Source organism: Leopardus geoffroyi, chromosome C1 (genome assembly GCF_018350155.1).
Source record: "Leopardus geoffroyi isolate Oge1 chromosome C1, O.geoffroyi_Oge1_pat1.0, whole genome shotgun sequence".
Classification (NCBI taxonomy): domain Eukaryota; kingdom Metazoa; phylum Chordata; class Mammalia; order Carnivora; family Felidae; genus Leopardus; species Leopardus geoffroyi.
Genome location: NC_059328.1, coordinates 155,308,491 through 155,330,716, shown reverse-complemented (window position 1 = coordinate 155,330,716; position 22,226 = coordinate 155,308,491). Strand labels below are relative to the sequence as shown.

Here is a 22,226-nt window from a genome sequence, read left to right as displayed (position 1 = left end):
AATAGAAACCCCAGAACTAGACCCACAAAAGTATGGGCAACTAATCTTTGACAAAGCGGGAAAGAACATCCAATGGAAAAAAGACAGTCTCTTTAACAAATGGTGCTGGGAGAACTGGAAAGCAACATGCAGAAGGTTGAAACTAGACCACTTTCTCACACCATTCACAAAAATAAACTCAAAATGGATAAAGGACCTGAACGTGAGACAGGAAACCATCAAAACCTTAGAGGAGAAAGCAGGAAAAGACCTCTCTGACCTCAGCCGTAGCAATCTCTTACTCGACACATCCCCAAAGGCAAGGGAATTAAAAGCAAAAGTGAATTACTGGGACCTTATGAAGATAAAAAGCTTCTGCACAGCAAAGGAAACAACCAACAAAACTAAAAGGCAACCAACGGAATGGGAAAAGATATTTGCAAATGACATATCGGACAAAGGGCTAGTATCCAAAATCTATAAAGATCTCACCAAACTCCACACCCGAAAAACAAATAACCCAGTGAAGAAATGGGCAGAAAACATGAATAGACACTTCTCTAAAGAAGACATCCGGATGGCCAACAGGCACATGAAAAGATATTCAGCGTCGCTCCTTATCAGGGAAATACAAATCAAAACCACACTCAGGTATCACCTCACGCCAGTCAGAGTGGCCAAAATGAACAAATCAGGAGACTATAGATGCTGGAGAGGATGTGGAGAAACGGGAACCCTCTTGCACTGTTGGTGGGAATGCAAATTGGTGCAGCCGCTCTGGAAAGCAGTGTGGAGGTTCCTCAGAAAATTAAAAATAGACCTACCCTATGACCCAGCAATAGCACTGCTAGGAATTTACCCAAGGGATACAGGAGTACTGATGCATAGGGGCACTTGTACCCCAATGTTCATAGCAGCACTCTCAACAATAGCCAAATTATGGAAAGAGCCTAAATGTCCATCAATTGATGAATGGATAAAGAAATTGTGGTTTATATACACAATGGAATACTACGTGGCAATGAGAAAAAATGAAATAGGGCCTTTTGTAGCAACGTGGATGGAACTGGAGAGTGTGATGCTAAGTGAAATAAGCCATACAGAGAAAGACAGATACCATATGGTTTCACTCTTATGTGGATCCTGAGAAACTTAACAGGAACCCATGGGGGAGGGGGAGGAAAAAAAAAAAAAAAAAGAGGTTAGAGTGGGAGAGAGCCAAAGCATAAGAGACTGTTAAAAACTGAGAACAAACTGAGGGTTGATGGGGGTGGGAGGGAGGAGAGGGTAGGTGATGGGTATTGAGGAGGGCACCTTTTGGGATGAGCACTGGGTGTTGTATGGAAACCAATTTGACAATAAATTTCATATAATAAAAAAATAATAATAATTATCAGTGTAGCAGATGGTATTAGTATAGCAGTGGTTCTTAGAAAAGAAAACCAATAAAACACACAGAGTTTGGCATGGTTGGCAAGATCCTAAGATGACCCTGAAGACTCTTGCCCTTGGGTAATCCCCAGCCTATGAGTGCAGTTGAAATCTGATTATGATGAGGTACCACTCCTGTGATTATGTTATGTTTATAGCCAAAGGGAGATTATCCTAGGTGTGCCTGACCTAATCAGATGAACCCTTTAAGAGCAGTTTTCTCCCACTGGTCATGTAAGAGTAATTGAAGGAGAGAGAGATGCTCTGGGGAGAGAGAGATGCTCTGGGTGGCTTGGAAGAAAGACTGCCTATGGGGGCCTATGTGGCAAGGAAGTGTGGTGGCCTCCGCTTACAGAATGGTTCAAGGCCATGAGCTAGCAGGACAGCAGGGACTTCAGCCTTAAAACCGCAAGGACATGAACTCTGCCTATAACCCATAAGTTTGGTAGATCTTGAACCTCAGATGAGAACTGCATTCCCAGTCAACACCTTAGCTTATCCCAGTGAGACCCTGAGCACAGAATCCGGCTATGTGGGACCAGACTTCTGACCTAGAGAAACTGTGAGATAATAAATTGGTATTGTTTGAAGCTGCTAAATTTGTGGAAATTTGTTACACAGTAGTAGAAAACTAATACAAATGGGAAAAATTACATGTTAAGGAAACTCAAATGATTTTCTGTTTATAAAGTGCAATTGCAATCTGGTAAGAACACAAACACTCCGGTAGAAAAACAGGCAAAAGACAAGGATGATTGACAGAAGAAAAAAACATAACTGAAATGAACCTCAAGAATCTTTAACCTTAATTTTAATAAATTAATATTAAAGTAACCATAAAATACTTTGTACTTTTCACTTTGGCCAATAAAAAGGGGGACAAAGTAGCAAGGGAAAAGAAACAAAAACAGATAAATAATGCAATAATTCACTATGCTGATGAAGGGGTTCTAGGAGACAGAAACTTAACTCAAATCTGAGAATATAGTATCTCCCAATAAATGTTTAGTGATTACATGAATATTGCACATAGGACTAGTATAGAAGCTAACTTAAAAGCCCAGTTACATGTGAATGGTTTCTCTGTTTCCAAGGTGGGAGTAGCATTTATTTTTGCTTCTCCCATCCTCGCCCAGAGATGATCATGGGATTTTTCTAGACACAGACCCAGCACCTATGACTCATCTATGCACAAAGCAACCATACCCACCCTGAGCACTTACTGCGTATCTCTCCCTGAGTCCAGGTTTCTCCCTGCATTGCCTTCTTATCATTTTCAGTATCACATCTCTCTTGTATCATTTCAAATCCTAAAAGACTACAGAGTGGTAGAACACTACAGCAAGAACTTTAGAGATCATTCCTTCATTTTACGTGTAAGAAACTGGCCCAGGGAATTATTTGGGCAAAACCGTACAGAAAGTGAGAGGTTGAACCCCCATTATTAGGGGCTTTCTTCCCACTACTATGGTCTGATCCAGGAGAGGGGTGTAAAGATGAGGTTGTTGGTGACCCACAGGTGACTAACCTAAAAAACTAGGTTAGCTTTTTTTTTTTTTTTTTAGAGCCAACCACATCGTTATTAGTCTCTGCAGCAGGGCCACTGGAGCCCCTACCTACAAGGGAATTTTAGCAGACACCAAAGAAATGAGGGGGAGTCTTTGTAGATTTTAGTCAGAAGGTGATTTGTCTTAAAGCATCACACCAGCTTCTGCTGGCAGATGGATTGAAGAAAGGCTCAACTGAAGGCCATAGACTGTTTTAAAAGTTCTTGGAATGATCAGCTGAGAAATGGTGAGAATTACAGATGTGACCTGGCTGTGTAAAATAGTTTACAACATCTACCTACTTCATATGTGAATAACCTTGCAACATGATAACAATTCATGCATATTTTCTGCATACATGCAAATAAAACAATGTACATAATGGGTACAGTGATGTGTGATAATGAAATATACACAGAGGCAGCACGTCCAATTAAAAATAACTTTTTAAAGTTTATTTTTGAGAGAAAGAGAGAAAGTGAGCATGAGAGGGGCAGAGAGAGAGGGAGAGAGAGAATCCCAAGCAGGCACCATGATCAGCACAGAGCCCAACACGGGGCTCGATCTCATGACCATGAGATCATGACCTGAGCCCAAAGCAAGAGTCAGACGCTTAACCATTGTGTCACCCAGATGCCCCTAAAAAGAACTTTTAAGTTAGGAGTTTTGAACCCTAACTTATCGACAGATTAACTATGTATGTTTGCCAGGTCAATTATACCAGTTGTACCATCTAGGTCCAGTTTTCCAATCTGAATGTAAAGTTTTCTAGGGTCATTTTCCATTTTGATTCTTATAAGCTTCTAGTAAAAAAAAAAATACAAAAACACAAAAACTTGAGAATAATTTATAAAATGTATTGTATTGGAAGTGTATGTTTTCCACATAGCGCAGCTTTCATGTTCTGCTGCCCACATAAGCATGGTTGTGGGTACTTAGCATAAGGAAGTTAAAACAGTTTACTTTTTTTCTTGAGAGAAAAGAGGGGGAAAGGAGCATGTTTCTAACATAGTTCAGGGTAACATAATCAGGAGAGTGGTGGCCCATCACCTTCACGATATTCTGTTGGCTAGAAGGAAGTCACAGGCCCTGCCCACATGCAAGGGTGGGGAGTATTGGAGGGCGTGACAACAGTGGCCAGGATTCTAACACAAACTCAGAATTCTACTACCACGGACTGCCAGGGAAGTATTTTTTCAGACATAAAGAAGAGATATTGTTGCACATCGCTTGTCATAGTGCCAATCCTTTTTCAGGTCTTTAGACTAAAACCTCTGAAAGAGCTTTCATTTTCTCAAACCACAAAAATACTCTCTCTCCAACTGATATAACCTCCCAGTTAGGGGTGGGGTTAGTGACAAATTCTAAAAATGTTTTATTTTTGTTTTTATACCTCTGTGCATTAGTTTGCATACAAGTTGTTTTTATCTAGGATTCTTAGATCTCGGGAATTTTTTCCACCTATCACCTTGTTTCCATGGAAAACCATGTTACTAAATTCCATATAATCCTCCCTATTATTCACCCACACTTTTTTTCTTCCATTTTAGTATCTTCTTATTAAATTTGGGCATTCATTTCCCCAGGTTTTGATTCAACTCTAGTTTTTTAATACTTTTTAACAATTGTGGGCTTTTTTTTTAATGTTTATTGATTTATTTATTTTGAGAGAGAGAGCACCTAGGTGTGCCCATGTGCAGCAGGGGAGGGACATAGAGAAGGGGAGAGAGAGGATCCCAAGCAGGCTCTGCACTGTCAGCACAGAGCCTGACTCAGGGCTCCATCTCATGAACTGTGAGATCATGACCTGACCCCAAACCAAGAGTCAGAAACTTAACCGACTGAGCCACCCAGGCACCCCAACAATTGTGTTTTTTAAACAAATTCTTTCATGTATCATGAATGTGTAAAGCACATGATAATGGAACTGCTCTGCCTGGAACTTGCCTGGTTGGCCTTTATCTTCCTCCTAAGGTTGATGTCTCCGTCTCCTCAGAACATAGGTTGGAAGCCTCTCTTCCGTAAGAATGACAGACACTCACCTTTTATTGCAAAATGAATGTTATACATTTACATGATTATTGGTTGAGAATTTAACTGTACAATTCATCATCTGCAAAAACACTGTTTCTCTAAATTCTGAAGTACGTCACTGACCAAGTAGAACTAAAAGCATTACATACTTAAGTTTCATCTTGGTGCCCTTCTCTCTTGTCTTTGTTAATTAACGGTCTTATGTTTGAATGAAAGGTCTTGGTGCCTTTATTTATTAATGTTTTTATGTATTCTAATCTATTTTTTATTTAATACATTTATTATCTAATTCATTAATTTTTAAATTTATTTATTAATGTTCTTTATTTAGCTCATCAGTCAAAACCCTCGTTGCCTCCCATGTAACACTTCAGCTCAGTTTTTTCTGTACCTGTTTCATTTTGTTTGTTTTCCTTTCCTCTCTCACATTTAAATACTCCTTGATTTACATCATACGTAAACTTCTAAAAAAAAGCACTGACATTTCTCTCTGGTCAGCATCGTTTATCTCTAGTAGATTATCTAGCCTGCACCCACCTGTCTGTGGTTTGATCTTCCTAACATTCACTTGTCGGTTTATCCGATTTTATTTTGACTTGAAAGTTGGGGCAAATTTCCCTGACTAGTAAGGGAATCGGGGACTATCCTCCCATGATACAGCTTACCAGGCTTCCTTTGCAAAATGTTGATTACGTAAGTTATTTAAGCCAAATACGAATACAATTTTTTAAGTCTAATTTGTTGGGCGCCTGCATGGCTCAGTCGGTTAAGCTTCTGACTGTGTTTCAGCTCAGGTCATGATCTCATGGTTTCATGAGTTCGAGCCCCGTGTTGGGCTCTGTGCTGACAGTGCAGAGCCTGCTTGATATTCTCTCTGCCTCTCTCTCTCTCTCTCTCTCTCCCCCCCTCCCCCGCTCATGCTGTCTCTGTCTCTCTCAAAATAAATAAAACTTAAAAAAAAATTTTTTTTTTAATAATAAATAAATAAATAAATAAATAAAATCTAATTTGCAATCATGTCCCACTCCTGAAAGGTACAGGAATTCCTTCTAGATCTCAAACATTAAACTGCTACATCTTGAAAACTGATAGACACTTGCATGAAAATGTTACCTTAGGCCTCTTTTTCTAGCCTGTGCCATCATTGGCAGTTGTGCAGCATCACTTTGGCATGGGCCACACTTATAATTTATCATCTAGGATTTCCAGTTTAGGTTTTTCCAAAAAGGACAGAGATTTTAAGAACCTTGTGAAGCAACCTGAATTTAGCATCCTTCCAGAAATGCATATCCCCAGTACCCCCTCCTTTTTTAAAAAACAATTATTCACACCTAATTTTACAAGTTTTGTTTTCATTTGTATGTATATGGTTGGGGGAGATTTGCCTTTATTAAACTTATGCAATGAATTCAACTTAGTATTTATGGATGCAACAACAACTAACTTTCTTTCACTCATTTTATAAAATTATTTAAGAGTAAATTACACAATTACGCTAATCTAAAGTGGTACAAATTGATTTAAAAACAAACATAACTTATTTTTTGTTAATGTTTATTTATTTATTTTGAGAGAGAGAAAGACAGAAAGAGAGAGAGCATGCCAGGGAGGGACAGAGAGGGAGGGAGAGAGAGAATCCCAAACAGGCTGCACACAGAGTCTGACAAGGGACTTGATCTCACCACCACAATATCAAGACCTGAGCTAATATCAAGAGTTAGATGCTCAACTACTGAGCCACCAGGTGCCCCCAAACATAACTTATTCTTTTTTTTTTTTTTCAACGTTTATTTATTTTTGGGACAGAGAGAGACAGAGTATGAACGGGGGAGGGGCAGAGAGAGAGGGAGACACAGAATCGGAAACAGGCTCCAGGCTCCGAGCCATCAGCCCAGAGCCTGACGCGGGGCTCGAACTCACGGACCGCAAGATCGTGACCTGGCTGAAGTCGGACGCTTAACCGACTGCGCCACCCAGGCGCCCCAACTTATTCTTGATAAGTAAACAACTCTCCTGATGAAAGCAGAAATGCACAGGTGTGATACAATAGAACCAGCCAAGCAATTTCAGCACACCAAGCATATCAGTCATTGTGTTTGATAGAGAATGCCAACTGTTGTTAATGTAGTAAGTCAATTAGAATAAAGGGAGGTTAGATTTAAAAAAAAAAAAAAGTAGTATGGGCCCAAAGTGTTGTGCAAACAAAGCGGCAAAGGGGGTTTAGATGAGAGTAATTATTATTCTTCCACAATGATGGGCAAAAATAACCACTATAAGCTACAGCCAGAAAACATTAAGAAGTTCACCTTGACTAAAATTAAGCACAGCTACTGTGAAGGATAGATTTGGAAAATTTGGTTGGAGTGCTAAGTTGGAGACAAAAAGCTTCATCTGGCAATAAAATATGAAACAGAGGTATTCATTCACCAAATATTTATTGGGCACCTAACATAGAGCAGGCTTCATGGTCCACAAAGTTCTAGAATTATGTGAGGCTAGAATGAGGGTGATAATTATTATGGATAGCTTTCCAAAGAGGTGACAAGGATGAACAGAAAGCTCATAAGAATTTGGAAGATGAGAATGAGAGAAGGGTTATTTCAAAAGTGAAATTTAGGGGCGCCTGGGTGGCGCAGTCGGTTAAGCGTCCGACTTCAGCCAGGTCACGATCTCGCGGTCCGGGAGTTCGAGCCCCGCGTCGGGCTCTGGGCTGATGGCTCAGAGCCTGGAGCCTGTTTCTGATTCTGTGTCTCCCTCTCTCTCTGCCCCTCCCCCGTTCATGCTCTGTCTCTCTCTGTCCCAAAAATAAATAAACGTTGAAAAAAAAAATTATAAAAAAAAAAAAAGTGAAATTTAACAAATTTGACTGTAGATTACTGTCAATATTGGAAAAGAGTAAGAATAAATGAGAGTTGGAGTCCATTTGTTCAAAGAATGATACTACAAACAACCAGAATCAGAAACTTGGTTAAAGGAGTAAGTTTAGGGGGTGCCTGGGTGGTTCACTTGGTTGGGCATCAGACTCTTGATCTCAGCTCAGGTCTTGATCAAGCCCTGCATTGGGCTCTGTGCTGGGTGTGAAGTCTACTTATAAATATAAATAAATAAATAAATAAATAAATAAATAAGTCATGAGTTTGAGAGCATGTTGATTTGTTGATTTTGAGTAACATTAGGCACACTTCTATTTTCTTAACAGTAGTTCAGGCAGACTGTAGAATATACTTACATTGCTTGACAAGTGTTTGGAAACTAATTTGTAAACATCTATAAGATCGTTGTCTATACCTAGTAACCGGTACCATATACAAAGTTGAGTTGTCAAACAATAGCTTATTTTATTTTATTTTTTTTAAGTTTATTTATTTTTGACAGAGAGAGAGAGAGAAAGTGCGAGCGTGAGCTAGGGAGGGGCAGAGAAAGAGGGAGACAGAATCGAAGCAGGCTCCGGGCTCTGAGCTGTCGGCACAGAGCCTGACGCGAGGCTCAAACTCGCGCTATGAGATCATGACCTGGGCTGAAGTCAGATGCTTAACCGACTGAGCCACCCAGGGGCCCCAACAATAGCTTATTTTAAAGAATATTCTTAAGAATAAAGTTTGATGTATTGGCAATAGCACTCTCATCTGTAGAAAATCTGAACTAGTTACACCTTTAGAAACTGTGCTAAAAAAAAAAGTAGCAATTTAATTTATCATCATCCAGGCAAGTCACCTCAAAGGAGGCTATTTAGGGAGCCATTGGGCATTTGATAAAATTAATTTCATGTTATATAGGTTCACATCTTTTAATCTTATCACTCACAATTGCTCGTTGTAAATCTGAAATCTAGGTAACTAACAATGGTATTTAGTAATGGATATGAAGTTTGATATGGAGCCAGATATCTCGCATCATATGTGAAGAACTGTGATTGTTAAAAGGTAGATTTGTCCAAAATTCTTAAATACTTTGCAAGTATTCCTTTAAAAAATTTCCCTGTGAGTTAAAGTAATACTATATAGCAAAGAGATTTATTATTGCTTGCACATAAGTTACTATTATGGCATTTGCCCTAGGAAAAGGATGTAATTAGTTTGGCAGATTTACTGTAAACAAAGAATCAAATAGAACTCATGTCTACAGCTACCAAAAAGCTTCCGTGAAGATACTGAATACTTACATTACATAAAATTCCATTATATTTGTATTATATAAAATACATTAGTTTGTGGTGTTAACAGGTGTCTTCATTTTGTTTTAGTCTTTCACTTCAAGAGTGAATTGTAGATTCTCTTCACCTGTTAGACTAATCTTGCTATTTTGTTCTATGGATTATTTTCAGTTTTAAATTGATGGCAAAATTGTCAGAGTGTCAATACACTGTTTCGGAAACAGTGTGGTCACATAAATGACAGAGCATGGTCTTTGGGCTCAGGAATAATTCTCCTCAAATCTTGGCTTTCTCATTTACTAATTATGTAACATTAGACAAGTTATTTCACCTGGGCCTCAGTTCCCTTATCTGTAAAATGAGAACAGTTATATTAATTTTCCTTACCCCTCACCCTCCCTCTGGGGCTTCTCTAATTCTTAGGAGAGTGGTTTGCTTAATACATGTTTCTGATGGTCATTTGTAACTTCACAATATAATAATTTGATTTCATGCTTACATGTGAATTATGGAAAAGGGGATACCATAACATTTCCTTACTTCTTTTTCTTAGTCAATCCGTCTTTTGCTCTAAACTTAAAATCTCTTCACTTCAAGGAGAATCCAACATCAGTTCATAGCACTAATCTTTTCTTCCTAGGCTATTACTAAAATTAAAGTGATTTACTTTTTATGTCTATTTCATGCACAGAAACTTAATGAAAGCAGTAGCTCCTCTGAAGGCAGCACTGTGGACATTGGCGCACCTGCAGAAGAACAGCCTGTAGTGGAACCTGAGGAAACCCTTGAACCTGAAGCCTGTTTCACTGAAGGTAAAGAAAATGACCCTCATGTTAATCTTCCATTTATAGAATGTGGGGTGTTTTTTTAGTTGTGATCACCCAAGATGGATCATTCATAATATAATAGAACCTTAGTAGATCCATTTGAATTACCACTAATAGGCTAACAGTTTTCAAATCTATTGTTATTTTTGGTTATCTCTGCCCACTATGTGTAAAAGAGCATGACAATAGAGAAAAATATTTTAATGTGATAAAAACAAATGACTGATTTATATTTTTAAAAGTAAAATGGTGATTTCACAATAAGTGGGCATCTTTTTTATTTTATTTCTAGAGAGAGGGGCATAGAGGGAGAGGGAGAGAGAGAATCTTAAGCAGGCTCCACACCCAGTGGGGAGCCTGTCACGGGGCTTGATCCCATGACTGTGAGATCATGACCTGAGCCAAAATCAAGAGTGAGACGCTCAACTGACTAAGTCACCCAGGTGCCCCACAATAAGTTGGCACCTTAAATACTAGTCAAAATTCTCATACACAGAATTTGCCTTAAAATAGCTTTCTGGGGGTGCCTGGATGGCTCAGTTGGTTACACTCCTGACTTTGGCTCAGGCCATGACCTCAGGATTCCTGAGTTCCAGCCCCGCATCGGGCTCTGTGCTGATAGCTCAGCGCCTAGAGCCCACTTCGGATTCTTCAGTGTCTCCCTCTCTCTCTGCCCCTCCCTCACTCTCACACTTTGTCTCTCTGTCTCTTTCTCAAAAATAAAAACATTAAAAAAAATTTTTTTAATAGCTTTCTGACAAAGTTCAATGAGCTGCAAATGCTAAACTGTATTTTTTAACAAAATCACCATTTTCCAATGCTCATTGGATGAAGCAGGAAATAAGCAGTACCCCATGCCTGATACCTGAACAGTTAAGCTGGTTGAGCCTGTTACAATATGGACAATGGGTTTAAGAGCTTTGTCTTCCCCGTGACTAGTATTTCCCATGGTCTGATTTTCTTGGGAATTTGAGTTTTAAAGATATGAATATAGTGCTCACTTCGGCAGCACATATACTAAAGATATGAATATATTTGCATATTCTCTATATAGTGATCTCTTCCTCATAGGCCTGATATACATTGTTTCCTTTTATTTCCTATATAAATTCCACATGTCACCCAAAGTCCTTCTCAAAACTACCTTCATCTGACCATGGTGTAAAAGAGATTATTATTCCTCTGAACAGCTATAATAAATATATGCATTTAATTCACCTGATGATTGTTCATATATTATCTTGTGAGAGCTTTCCTCTTTCTGTTTTGAACTGTTATATGTATCTTTACTGTCTTTTCTCCTCCCTGCCTTTCTTCCTCCCCTATCTCCCTCTTCTTCCAGCATACTTGACTTTTTAATTTTTTGTTTTTTTGTCTTGAGGTAGGGTTCCTGTGTTTATATCTTTTCTTGAAAACAAGAATGTAAGGTTCTTGGTGGCAAGGTCCATGTTCTGTATCTTTTGTTTCTTTTTGTCTTTTTTTAAAAAAAAAAAGTGATTTTTTTCTTTCATGATGCTTACAAAGGTATTCACAGATATCTGTTGATTTAATTCTTATTTTTGAGTGAGTAAAGCAGTATAAAGAAGGAAATGACAAATCAAAGCAGAACCAAGCAACCGCATTTTAGTGGACTAAATTAAGTTGAAAATTATATGATTTCTTTTAGGAGCACCACAAGAAAACTAAACAGTAACAAACATTGTCGGGAGAGATCTACATTACTATTCCATAACCTCCTTAAAAAGGAAGTTTTCTGGGGTGCCTGGGTGGCTCTGTTGATTACGCATCAGGCTCTTGACTTCGGCTCAGGTCATGATCTCTCAGTTCATGGGTTGGAGCCCCATGTCAGACTCTGAGCTAACAGCACAGAGCCTGCTTGGGATTTTCTCTCTCCCTCTCTCTCTGCCCCTTCCCAGCTTGCATGCTCTGACTCTCTCTCAAAATAAATAAACTTTAAAAAATATAAATAGAATAAATAAAAACGAAGTTTTCTGTTTATTATTAATTTCTACTTTGAAGTCCTTTACTAGAGTGACTACATTTGTGCTTTACAAAGTTCTCTCTTGGACAATGAGTTGAAGCAGAAAAAGCAGGTATTATTAGCCAGGGAACCATTTAAAGAGGCTGAATAATTTTCACAATGTCAAAGAGCACAGCTAATGAATGTGCTCTTGTTACTCCAGGCTTAGAGAATTATCCTAACAAGGTGGAGATGGTAACTGTAGTGAAAAGAGGAATCAGGGACATGCCAAAGAATATTATTGGAGCAGAAGTTACTTTAGCGACTCCTGTTTGAATATTATGCTTGCAGGTTGCGTACAAAGATTCAAATGTTGTCAAATCAGTGTGGAGGAAGGCAGAGGAAAACAATGGTGGAACCTGAGAAGAACGTGTTTCCGAATAGTGGAGCATAACTGGTTTGAGACCTTCATTGTTTTCATGATTCTCCTTAGCAGTGGTGCTCTGGTGAGTGAACATTATGCAAAAGTGGTACAATATTAAGTTTAAAATAATCTCATACTGATGACTTACTAATCCTTCTATTACACTGTTTTACTATCCAATGCATTTTTTCCGAAACCCTCGTTCTACATCCAATTTCATTTTCATGGCGTCAGCCATCACCTGTTTGGCAAACCTTAAACTGTTATCTCTACTTATGACTTCTTCCTTAAATATACATACATCTCTATATCCATCCAACCATCCATTCACTCACCCACTCATACCCACACACCCCCTCTCTTCTACCTGTCTTCAACACATTTTTAATTACCCCCACATCATATCTTCCAGATTTTAGACTTAATGTTTCAACTATTTATTTCTGGATTTATTTTTCTATGCATATGTATAATTTCTGATAAGCTATTTATTAATTTTTGCTTATTCTTAAGTAGCCTAGAAAATTTGCCCCTCCAGCTTATTCATTATAACCAAGGAATATAAATGTTCAATTACTCATATTTTAGTAAGAAAGTAAACATGGCAACTTCAGTGTAGTTAAAGGAAGCTCTGTGATGGTATAACTTCTAAATTCTTACAAACCTTGTTTCTGAATGGTATTCTTATTATTTCTTTATGGGCAGTCATTAAGTCCTTAGGGACTACTTCTCTGTCCCTTTTAAATTGTGTCCACTGTTCTTACACTATTCAAGAAACAATGAATGTTGGTAACAAAAAATATTGGGCAGCATGCCTAAGATTGGTTTCTCTGTATATGAAGATGTTTTTTATATCGAATTAATTTATATTGGTATGAAAATCACTTACAAAAATATAAAGCATAACATATAGATAACATTTTAGAAAAACACTGACGCAAATAGAATACTTAAGCCATAAGATGACTGGTAAGATAGATGATAGATAGATAGATAGATGACAGATAAAATGAGCTTGCCTAATTGAAATACAATTACTTAAGTTTCTTTAGCTTATGTTTATAATTAGAACATAAGCCTATATTCTCCCGCATATTCTCTGATGACATAAACTTATTTTGCATGTCACTTTAGACAAGAAATAGTCTTTTGCCCCGGAAACGAATGTGAGACTCAGGTGTAAAGTATAAAGAGTTCATATTAGAAGGACACATATTGCAACATAAATGGGAAATATTTTCATCTTGTTATCATGGTCATGCTACATCTCTGCTAAGAAACATAAACTATCAACAAAATGTAGGGGAGGGCAACAAATGAGCCCAACTACATAGTAAAATTGGGCTATGTGATGATTGATTACAGTTTCTGCTTTATGAAAAATATAAGCCTTCACTTTTTGTTTCTTCAACCTTTTAATGGCAAAAAAATCAACTGGAGGAAGCATAAGAAATGAAACAAAAGAAATATGTAACTTCAAGTTGGGGTGGCACCATCCCCATCCCCAGGATATAACATCAAATGTTTCCTGAACAAGTCAAATTAATTCATGAGAATTATGCTTTTACCTCTTTCTTCTGGCTATAATATTGATGGAGAGTATAACTTTCCCCTGATTCATTAAAAGATCTTTGAGAGGGGGAAAAAAAAACAGCAATAGCTACTATTCCTCTGCCCTCCTAGTCCAACAGAATGTCATATGTATACATATAAAATCAGGGAAAATATATTTATGATCAGAAAAATAGCTCATAGAGTATACTAGTTTTAGAAAGCTAAAATATATCACTTTTCTTTATAGGCATTTGAAGACATATATATTGATCAGCGAAAGACAATTAAGACGATGTTGGAATATGCTGACAAGGTTTTCACTTATATTTTCATTCTGGAAATGCTTCTAAAATGGGTGGCATACGGCTATCAAACATATTTCACGAATGCCTGGTGTTGGCTGGACTTCTTAATTGTTGATGTAGGTATCCTCCACATCTTTGTCTTACTTCCATGGTAGTTTGTCTAATCCGTATACTGATTCTAAAACAGTCAATCTCTGACCACTGTGCTGAGTTGACAGCATATGCTACTTAATAGACAGTAAACTAATTCACTGAATGATAGTGTTGTAGTTTTTAGAAGAAATAGGCTAGTTTAGTATTGGTTCAGCCTTGGGGGGGGGGTGGTAAGGAATTATGGTGGGTTTTGGGTATGTTGTTTAAATTCCTTATATTGTGAGACAGATAGACTTGCATTTGAGTTCCAGCCCCATCGCTGATGGGTTGTGTGCCACTGAGTAAATTACTTGGCTCCTGACTCTAAAAGGGTGATATTAGTACATACAGTAATAAAGGCACTCAATAAACAGTGATGATGGTGAGAGCTACCGTCACTTTTTAAAAAATTCTCTTTGATCTACGCAAAGTTTTTAAAGGGTAGATTGTATAGATGATACTCTGTTAGAGGCAGTAAAGTGTACAGACTGTAGGGAAAAGCTCTACTTCATGCAGAAACAGGAGTTTCTGTGGGATGTAGACTCAACTTGCAACAGGCCTGTAATGTACCAAACAGCCCTTCACAGAATTTACATGCCCAATCATTAATAATACTTCATCTACCCTAAAACAGGTGGTTGCCTCTGGAGATTTATTAAGCAAAATGTTTCATGCTATCAGTTTGACATAATTTCAGCTTGAGAAAAGTGTGTCCGAAATATCGCAGACTTTGTAGGCAACAGTTTTATCCCCAAAAGATAATAAATGACAATAATAGATAATAGATAATAAAAGATAATAGATGACATAGTCCAGCAGGACTATGCAGGTTTGCTGTGGAAAGTATTTCTAGAGCTAAGTCACTCATAGGTTATATCTCTTTACTTCTGAACAAAGGCAAAGCCAGAGCTATTTAAAAAGCTTAATAATGTTACTGTGAAATGAATAAATTAAGAAAAACCTCAAAAGAATAATTGCTTCATCATTACAAAAGAAAATATTTCTAACATCGAGGTTTCAAGCATTAGAAGTTATATCATATTTCAACTCCCCAGATTTTTCACACTACATCTTAAATATAAATATAATTTTACCTTTTTGAAACTTCCTGAGCTTTGCTTTTCTCTATTATGATTATTGCATGTCTGAAATTTTAGTGAAAGACTGATGATTATATTTATTATTGTAATTTGAGTTTTTTAATTGTCAGATTATAAGCACTTTATTTTTATTTATTTTTTATTGTAGTTGACATGCAATGTTACATCAGTTTCAGGTATACAACATGGTAGTTTCAATAGCCTGAAATATATTTTTAAAAAATTCTATAGAGAATTTTGTCATCTTGCAATAAAAATATTTTTATTTTTCAATATTCTATTTTAATTATCTCATTAGGATCAGTATAACCCTCTTTAAAAAACATTAAAAAATGATAGCACATTTTGGACATAGTGTCCAATGTTTTTGAACCTGTCCTATACTAGGCACTTTCAAACCAAAGAAATTGTAACTCTGTTTGGATATGGAGTTTTGATAAAGTCTTTATTTAGAGAATTAGACACCTAACATTTTTATTTCTTAGTACTTGCGTATTTCATACAAATTATGTAAATTCATTGATTTATTTATTTGGTAAAGATTTATTGTGGCCATTTTCAGCCAGGTAACCATGGCAGAAGCTGTAAGTTAGCATAGAAAATTTTGAGGAATTTCATGATGGAATCACATGTGAAGTTATATTGTTTACATAAGGATAAACTTTAGGGAATTGAAAACAGAAGGTTTTAGCAAGACAAAAAAAAAATCACTTTCAAAAATCAACTGTGAAATCAATGTGCCAAGTTATTGCTTTCTGAGAGTATCAGTTTTAATTAGTTGAACATACAATGCAGGATTAAGATTTCACGCTTTTTCTGATACAATAGCAGTTTCTGTATTTTATTACTAACCATGCAAAACCCCAAATTCAGCAACAACTTAATAAAATAAAGGACGGATATGGGATGCCTGGGTGGCTCAGTCAGTTAAGCGTCCAAATCTTGATTTTGGCTCAGGTCATGATCTCACGGTTCATGAGATTGAGCCCCATGACAGGCTCCACACTGACAGCATGGAGCCTGCTTGGGATTCTCTCTCTCTCTCCCTCTCTCTCCCTCTCTGTCTCTGTCTCTCTCTGCTCCTCCCCTGCTCTCTCTCTCTCAAAATAAATAAATAAATTTTAAAAATAAAATAAAATAAAGGATAACCAATGACATTTTCTTATACCTCAATTTCTTCCTTTTTTAAAATTAATTTTTATCATTTTTCTAATTGCTCAACCAATTTATTAGTAAGAAATTTAGTTGAATGTATTCAACTTATTTATTAGTTGAGCAATTAATAAATTACATGACATTTAAGGTTTTTTATTCAGCTAGATTTAATTAACATACTGAAAGCTACTTTCTTGGCATCAAACTGAAAATACTTCCTTAAAATTTTAAAAGATGCAATGATTTATCTTCTTTTTAAAATTTTTTTTAATGTTTATTTATTTTTGAGAGACAGAGAGAGAGAGAGAGAGAGAGTGTGTGTGAGCGGGGGAGGGGCAGAGAGAGAGAGAAAGACACAGAATCTGAAGAGGCTCCAGGCTCTGAGCTGTCAGCACAGAGCCCGATGCGGGGCTTGAACTCATAAGCCGTGAGATCATGACCTGGGCCAAAGTCGGACACTTAACCGACTGAGCCACCCAGGGACCCCCAATGATTTATCTTCTAAGCAAAAATCATATTTATTATATTACATAGTAAATACTATTTGAATGATGATTTAATTTATTTATTTACTTACACAGGTTTCATTGGTCAGTTTAACAGCAAATGCCTTGGGTTATTCAGAACTTGGTGCCATCAAATCTCTCAGGACACTAAGAGCTCTGAGACCTCTAAGAGCCTTATCACGATTTGAAGGGATGAGGGTAAGGAAAAATGAAGGAATCTGAAGTATTACATGTAGTCAAAATTAAATTAAACTACATTAAATCAAATTTTATAAAAGGAAAACCCATGCATGCAAAAGGAATGGCAAATCCTTGCAAAAGTGCTACTTTATCATTTAATCTGTTGCATATTTACTTCTGGGTGATATGCAAGAGAATTTAGGCCTCCCTTGAAATGATACAATATCATTTATCTGCTGTGCTTATTAAAATGACTTTATTTCCTAATCCATTTTGGGAGTTTCCTTACAAACCTGTATACAAAAAAAGCAGCTGAACTATTAAAGTTCTAGGTGTAATGATATGATAATAATCAACTGAAGTGAATTCTACATTACGTGCTTTTCATTTGTGATGAACTAAATTTTACTTAACAAGTTTTATTGAAAATAATTGAATCACACATGTGCCTACGTATGAATAAAGGAAAAAAATTTTTAAATGTCAATTTTGTCTGTATAATGCCAAAGTTTGCATTATTTGAATATAGTCAAGGGTAGATACTAAATATTGGCTGAATTTTAAACTTTTAAAAAAAGTTATGTTTAATATGGCCTCAATTTATAAATGCATTAATAACATTAATTTATATAAATAGTAATAGTAGCTTAAAGATTATATGTAAATCCACACAATTTTTCAAAACTAAAACATTTATAACATAATGGACAGAAAATATCATTTTGATTCATTACTATAGATGATTCATAAATTAAGCATAACTCAAATTTCACTTGAGTCACACAAAATGTTATACTACTCCTTTTAAGGAAGGAGTTCAATTCAACCATTCCCAATGATTCATAACAGGTTAAAAATGTTGCCATTATTGACATACTATTTTCCATACCTTTTTAAAATTCATGAAGCATTGATGTATAAGATGCATAACATTAAAAAAATAGTTCCTTTTTTAAAAAAATCAAATATTCTTTTACCAAAACAAAGCTACTGAATTAAGTGTGATTCAAAAAAAACAAACAAACAAAACAAAAAACATTGCTTTTTTTTTTTCTGCCTGAGGTTTAGTTGTTTATGGAAACTAAGCTTTACTGAAGACTTCCATCTACGTTGTCTAGGTTTGTTGATGGCCTTCTGTGTTGTTTTAAAATAGAATTTATTGTAAATGTCACCTTTTAAGAACGTGAGACTTGTCTTTAATTTCCCTAACATATATAAAAAAGTTTTTTTTCCTCATTAGAAACAATTTAACACAATATAATGCAGTCTTATTTTATTTCTCACAGAGATCTTCACATATTTACTAAAATGTAAAAGGAAATTCTCCCCAGGGTATGTAAACATTAAGTTTATTTTCCACTTAAAAATGTCACTTTCTTTTGTTTTCAGACTGGCAGTTTCAGTTCTTGAGAAAAGTATTATTTTTATACATTCTAATTGAAATCATATTGCCTGAATCAAAGTAATATCTTTTGAAAGTCTTCCGAAATCTGAACAATGATTAAGTATTTGAAGCTTTTATAAACATTCCAAATTTAACCTTTTTAAAATGTATTAAATCCATGATCAAATGGCCAGATGTTCCCATGTTGAACACTTTATTTCCATTAGCAATGTTGGTCCTGTGGGTCTATGTTTGATTTTTACAGAAATAACCTTATCTCTAATTATTGATCAATAATGCTTTTTATATTATAAGGAGAGGTTGACTTTTGCAACTGAGAATTTTAAAGACATAAACTTCTTATTGATGCTGATAGGAGATGAACTCAGCATTTAAATTATAGGATTTATGAATGTAATTCCTTGCCTCGTAATGACAGAATATACACAACCCTAAAATGGCTGATCATTTCAACATGTGTTTGGCATTGTAGAGACAAAATAACCCGATTATTAATTCTATTTTTGTGCTTCTGGTGCTTGGATTTTTTTACTTTGTAAAAATGTAAATATGGATAATGGTGAAGATAGAGATAATAATGATGATTATATTTGGGAAGTGATATTTCCCAGTGTGAATACATTCAGAAACTCTCATTTTATTCTTTTCCTTAGCAGCATAAAACCACAATAGCTGTGTCAGAGTATAAATCAAGCACTCATTTTATTTCTGTTGATTTGTCACTTTTTCAAGCATGTGCTTTTATGCAACATTACCAAACAAAGCATGTTGTATAGTGCTTGATAAGAAGTTAGAAAGGAATAAATTATCATCACGTTGCACTTTATGTTTTGCATGCTTTATGCACATTTCTGGCTGACAGCTTTTAAACATTTATTGTATTTCAAATTTCCAGTCCAAATTTTTCAACTTGTAAAAATTGAACTGAGTGAATTGATGTCATGAATATCTAGAGTAAAATAAAATTTGTACTTAAATTTGTAATTTTAATTTCCTAATCTAAGAAATCTTAGATACCTTCTTTTTCAAAAGAACTCAAGTCTTGATTAATAGGGAAACAGACAGCGACCATATCATATACAAAAAGTAACACCAAATGTTCTGTCATATCAGATTTCTAACTAATAACAAACTATATATTTCTATTTTATATAGGATAATCTTGCTCCAACTTGGATGGGGTGGAGCGCTGGTTCCTCCCCTCAGCCCTTTATTATGGGTACTGTATTACCCCTTTTGCTACCTTTCATCCTTTCACTGTGACTTTGTGTAGTGGGATGAGGGAGGGATTGGGAACGGTACTCTCTCACCACAATAGGGAAAAGTACACTATATTCGAATCCCCTATTTTCAATTGCCTTAAGTTTTCTTTTGAGAAAAATACCTTTGTGAATTTACCCTGTGTGGATTTGAACACCAACGGTTCATATCTTTACTAAGTTTCACTGAATATGATTTAGTTATGCGTATATGGAGTTATTCATTTATGGGGAGATTATCTGATTGGTGAGGGTGGGGGACCTGGTTTAGAATGAATGCGTGGAAATTTTAACTTGTCAATTGATGGTGCTGTTTGAGACATAAAACCCTTGCCATTTTTTACATTGATTCTGGGTCCTGAAAACTGCCATCCAGATGCCAGCAGGCAATTCCCTGCCTTGTTGATATGTATGAGCAGATGCTAGGGTTCAATATTCCAGCTTTCATAAGACTGGTGTTGATTGTGTGACCATTTCCGTTTTTATTAAATGAAAGTTTAGGAGAGTTATTTTCAAAATGTAATGAGGCAAAATATATTAAGAGTTGAGTAAGCACGTGTGATTTGTGTTATAAATGGAAAAAAAGTTAATATAAAAAAATCCACTTATTCGAACTATACAGACTACAATACCCACCTAGAAACAAAACAGAAATGTCTTATCACGTGTATTAAATAGAATTTAATGTATAAACCCAGTTCTTAGAGTAAGTCACTCCCAAATAACTTTTTAGGATCCTAGAAGATAACATGATGAAAACATAAATAAAAATAAATCTATTGTTTATTCTTAAAGTTTAAAAATAATGTACAAGAAGAAGGGGCGCCTGGGTGGCGCAGTCGGTTAAGCGTCCGACTTCAACCAGGTCACGATCTCGCGGTCCGTGAGTTCGAGCCCCGCGTCGGACTCTGGGCTGATGGCTCAGAGCCTGGAGCCTGTTTCTGATTCTGTGTCTCCCTCTCTCTCTGCCCCTCCCCGGTTCATGCTCTGTCTCTCTCTGTCCCAAAAATAAATAAACGTTGAAAATAAAAATAATGTACAAGAAGAAGAGTTTCTATTTTGAGAGAGATCAAGTTGGAGTTTTTGTTTAGATAATTGAAGTATCGCATCTCTCAAAGACAATTATCTTAATTAAACCCCACAACACACATGTAGTCATTAGCTTTTTAAAAGATTCCATTACTCTTCTTTATACTTAAAGATGTGATTTTACCTCGCCTGCTTTTGATTTTTATTCATGTAGTTTTTGTATTTAGACTAGAGAAGCATTAGAATCCATTAGTCGTATTATTTGAAGCCCAGAGATAATTTGTTCAGACAAGACATTTCTACATGTATCAAAATTCCTAACATTAATTTGCATACTTGTCAATCCTTCATTTTGTGTTGATTTAATAAAAATGCAGATAATGAACTAGATATGGAAAGAGTCTTTATAAGATTGGATTGTGCTAAAATAGAGAAATTCTATTGATGTCTTACAAAGCATTTGTGAGAAGAAGCAACCTCTAGTATTAAGATAGTTCCTTCCTTAGACATCTTCTTTTCTGCATCCTGAAATCTCTATCTGTTCTTCCCAATTTATTCAGGCCATCTTTTCCCAGTACCTTCACCTCATGGGAACCAATTGCTGCAGATCCCTAGAGCCTGAAAAGAATTAATACACCTCCTTCTGTGCTGAACCAAGGAATGGCTTAGGGGTCCTGGGAAAAGACAATCCTTTCTCTGAACTTTATTGCTTAATTTAATGAAATTTTAGATATGATGGACCTTTGTACAGTAAATTGCCCAATACTGTGCCAAATGTTTTCCAATATTTAATGTTTTTATCTTCATAAAATAAACCTTTCCTCTGGACCAAACGTATGCCAACATTGCACACCATATCCTGAAAGACACTGCTTCAGAGTCCTTGCTTGCTCTTTTGTGTGATCATGAATTACATGGAGTTCATTTTAACGCAAAACAAATCCCCTGTTGCAAAGTAAACCTCTCAGACTTATTGGCTAACCTACAACTTTTTGTTGTGTCAGGTTCTTTAGTCTCATCTCATAATCAAAACTAACATTAAAGATTATGTTTTCCTCAATAAATGCTAAGTTAATCTTTACTCCTCTCATTCATTCAATCAACCTTTTTTTTTTTCCCCTATACCCAAAGCACTCTGTTTCCTATATTCAAAGCATTCAAGGCCTTGGAGAAGTATAATATATTTTTGCATCTTAAATTAGAAAAAGGAAAGCCTCTCATCTATCAAGATCACAGGAATGCAAGT

General features: G+C 36.1%; 1 protein-coding gene across 6 annotated transcripts in view; it reads left to right on the top strand.

The window, feature by feature from the left end:
* Positions 1–22,226, top strand: part of LOC123599015 (sodium channel protein type 1 subunit alpha) — a 157,042-nt gene that overhangs the window by 118,173 nt on the left and 16,643 nt on the right. For all 6 annotated transcript variants that reach the window (XM_045480070.1, XM_045480068.1, XM_045480074.1 and 3 more), the window contains exons 18-21: positions 9,836–9,956; positions 12,283–12,437; positions 14,157–14,330; positions 17,183–17,305. In XM_045480070.1, the coding sequence (XP_045336026.1) occupies positions 9,836–9,956; positions 12,283–12,437; positions 14,157–14,330; positions 17,183–17,305 (573 nt within the window). The remainder of the gene's footprint in view (positions 1–9,835; positions 9,957–12,282; positions 12,438–14,156; positions 14,331–17,182; positions 17,306–22,226) is intronic.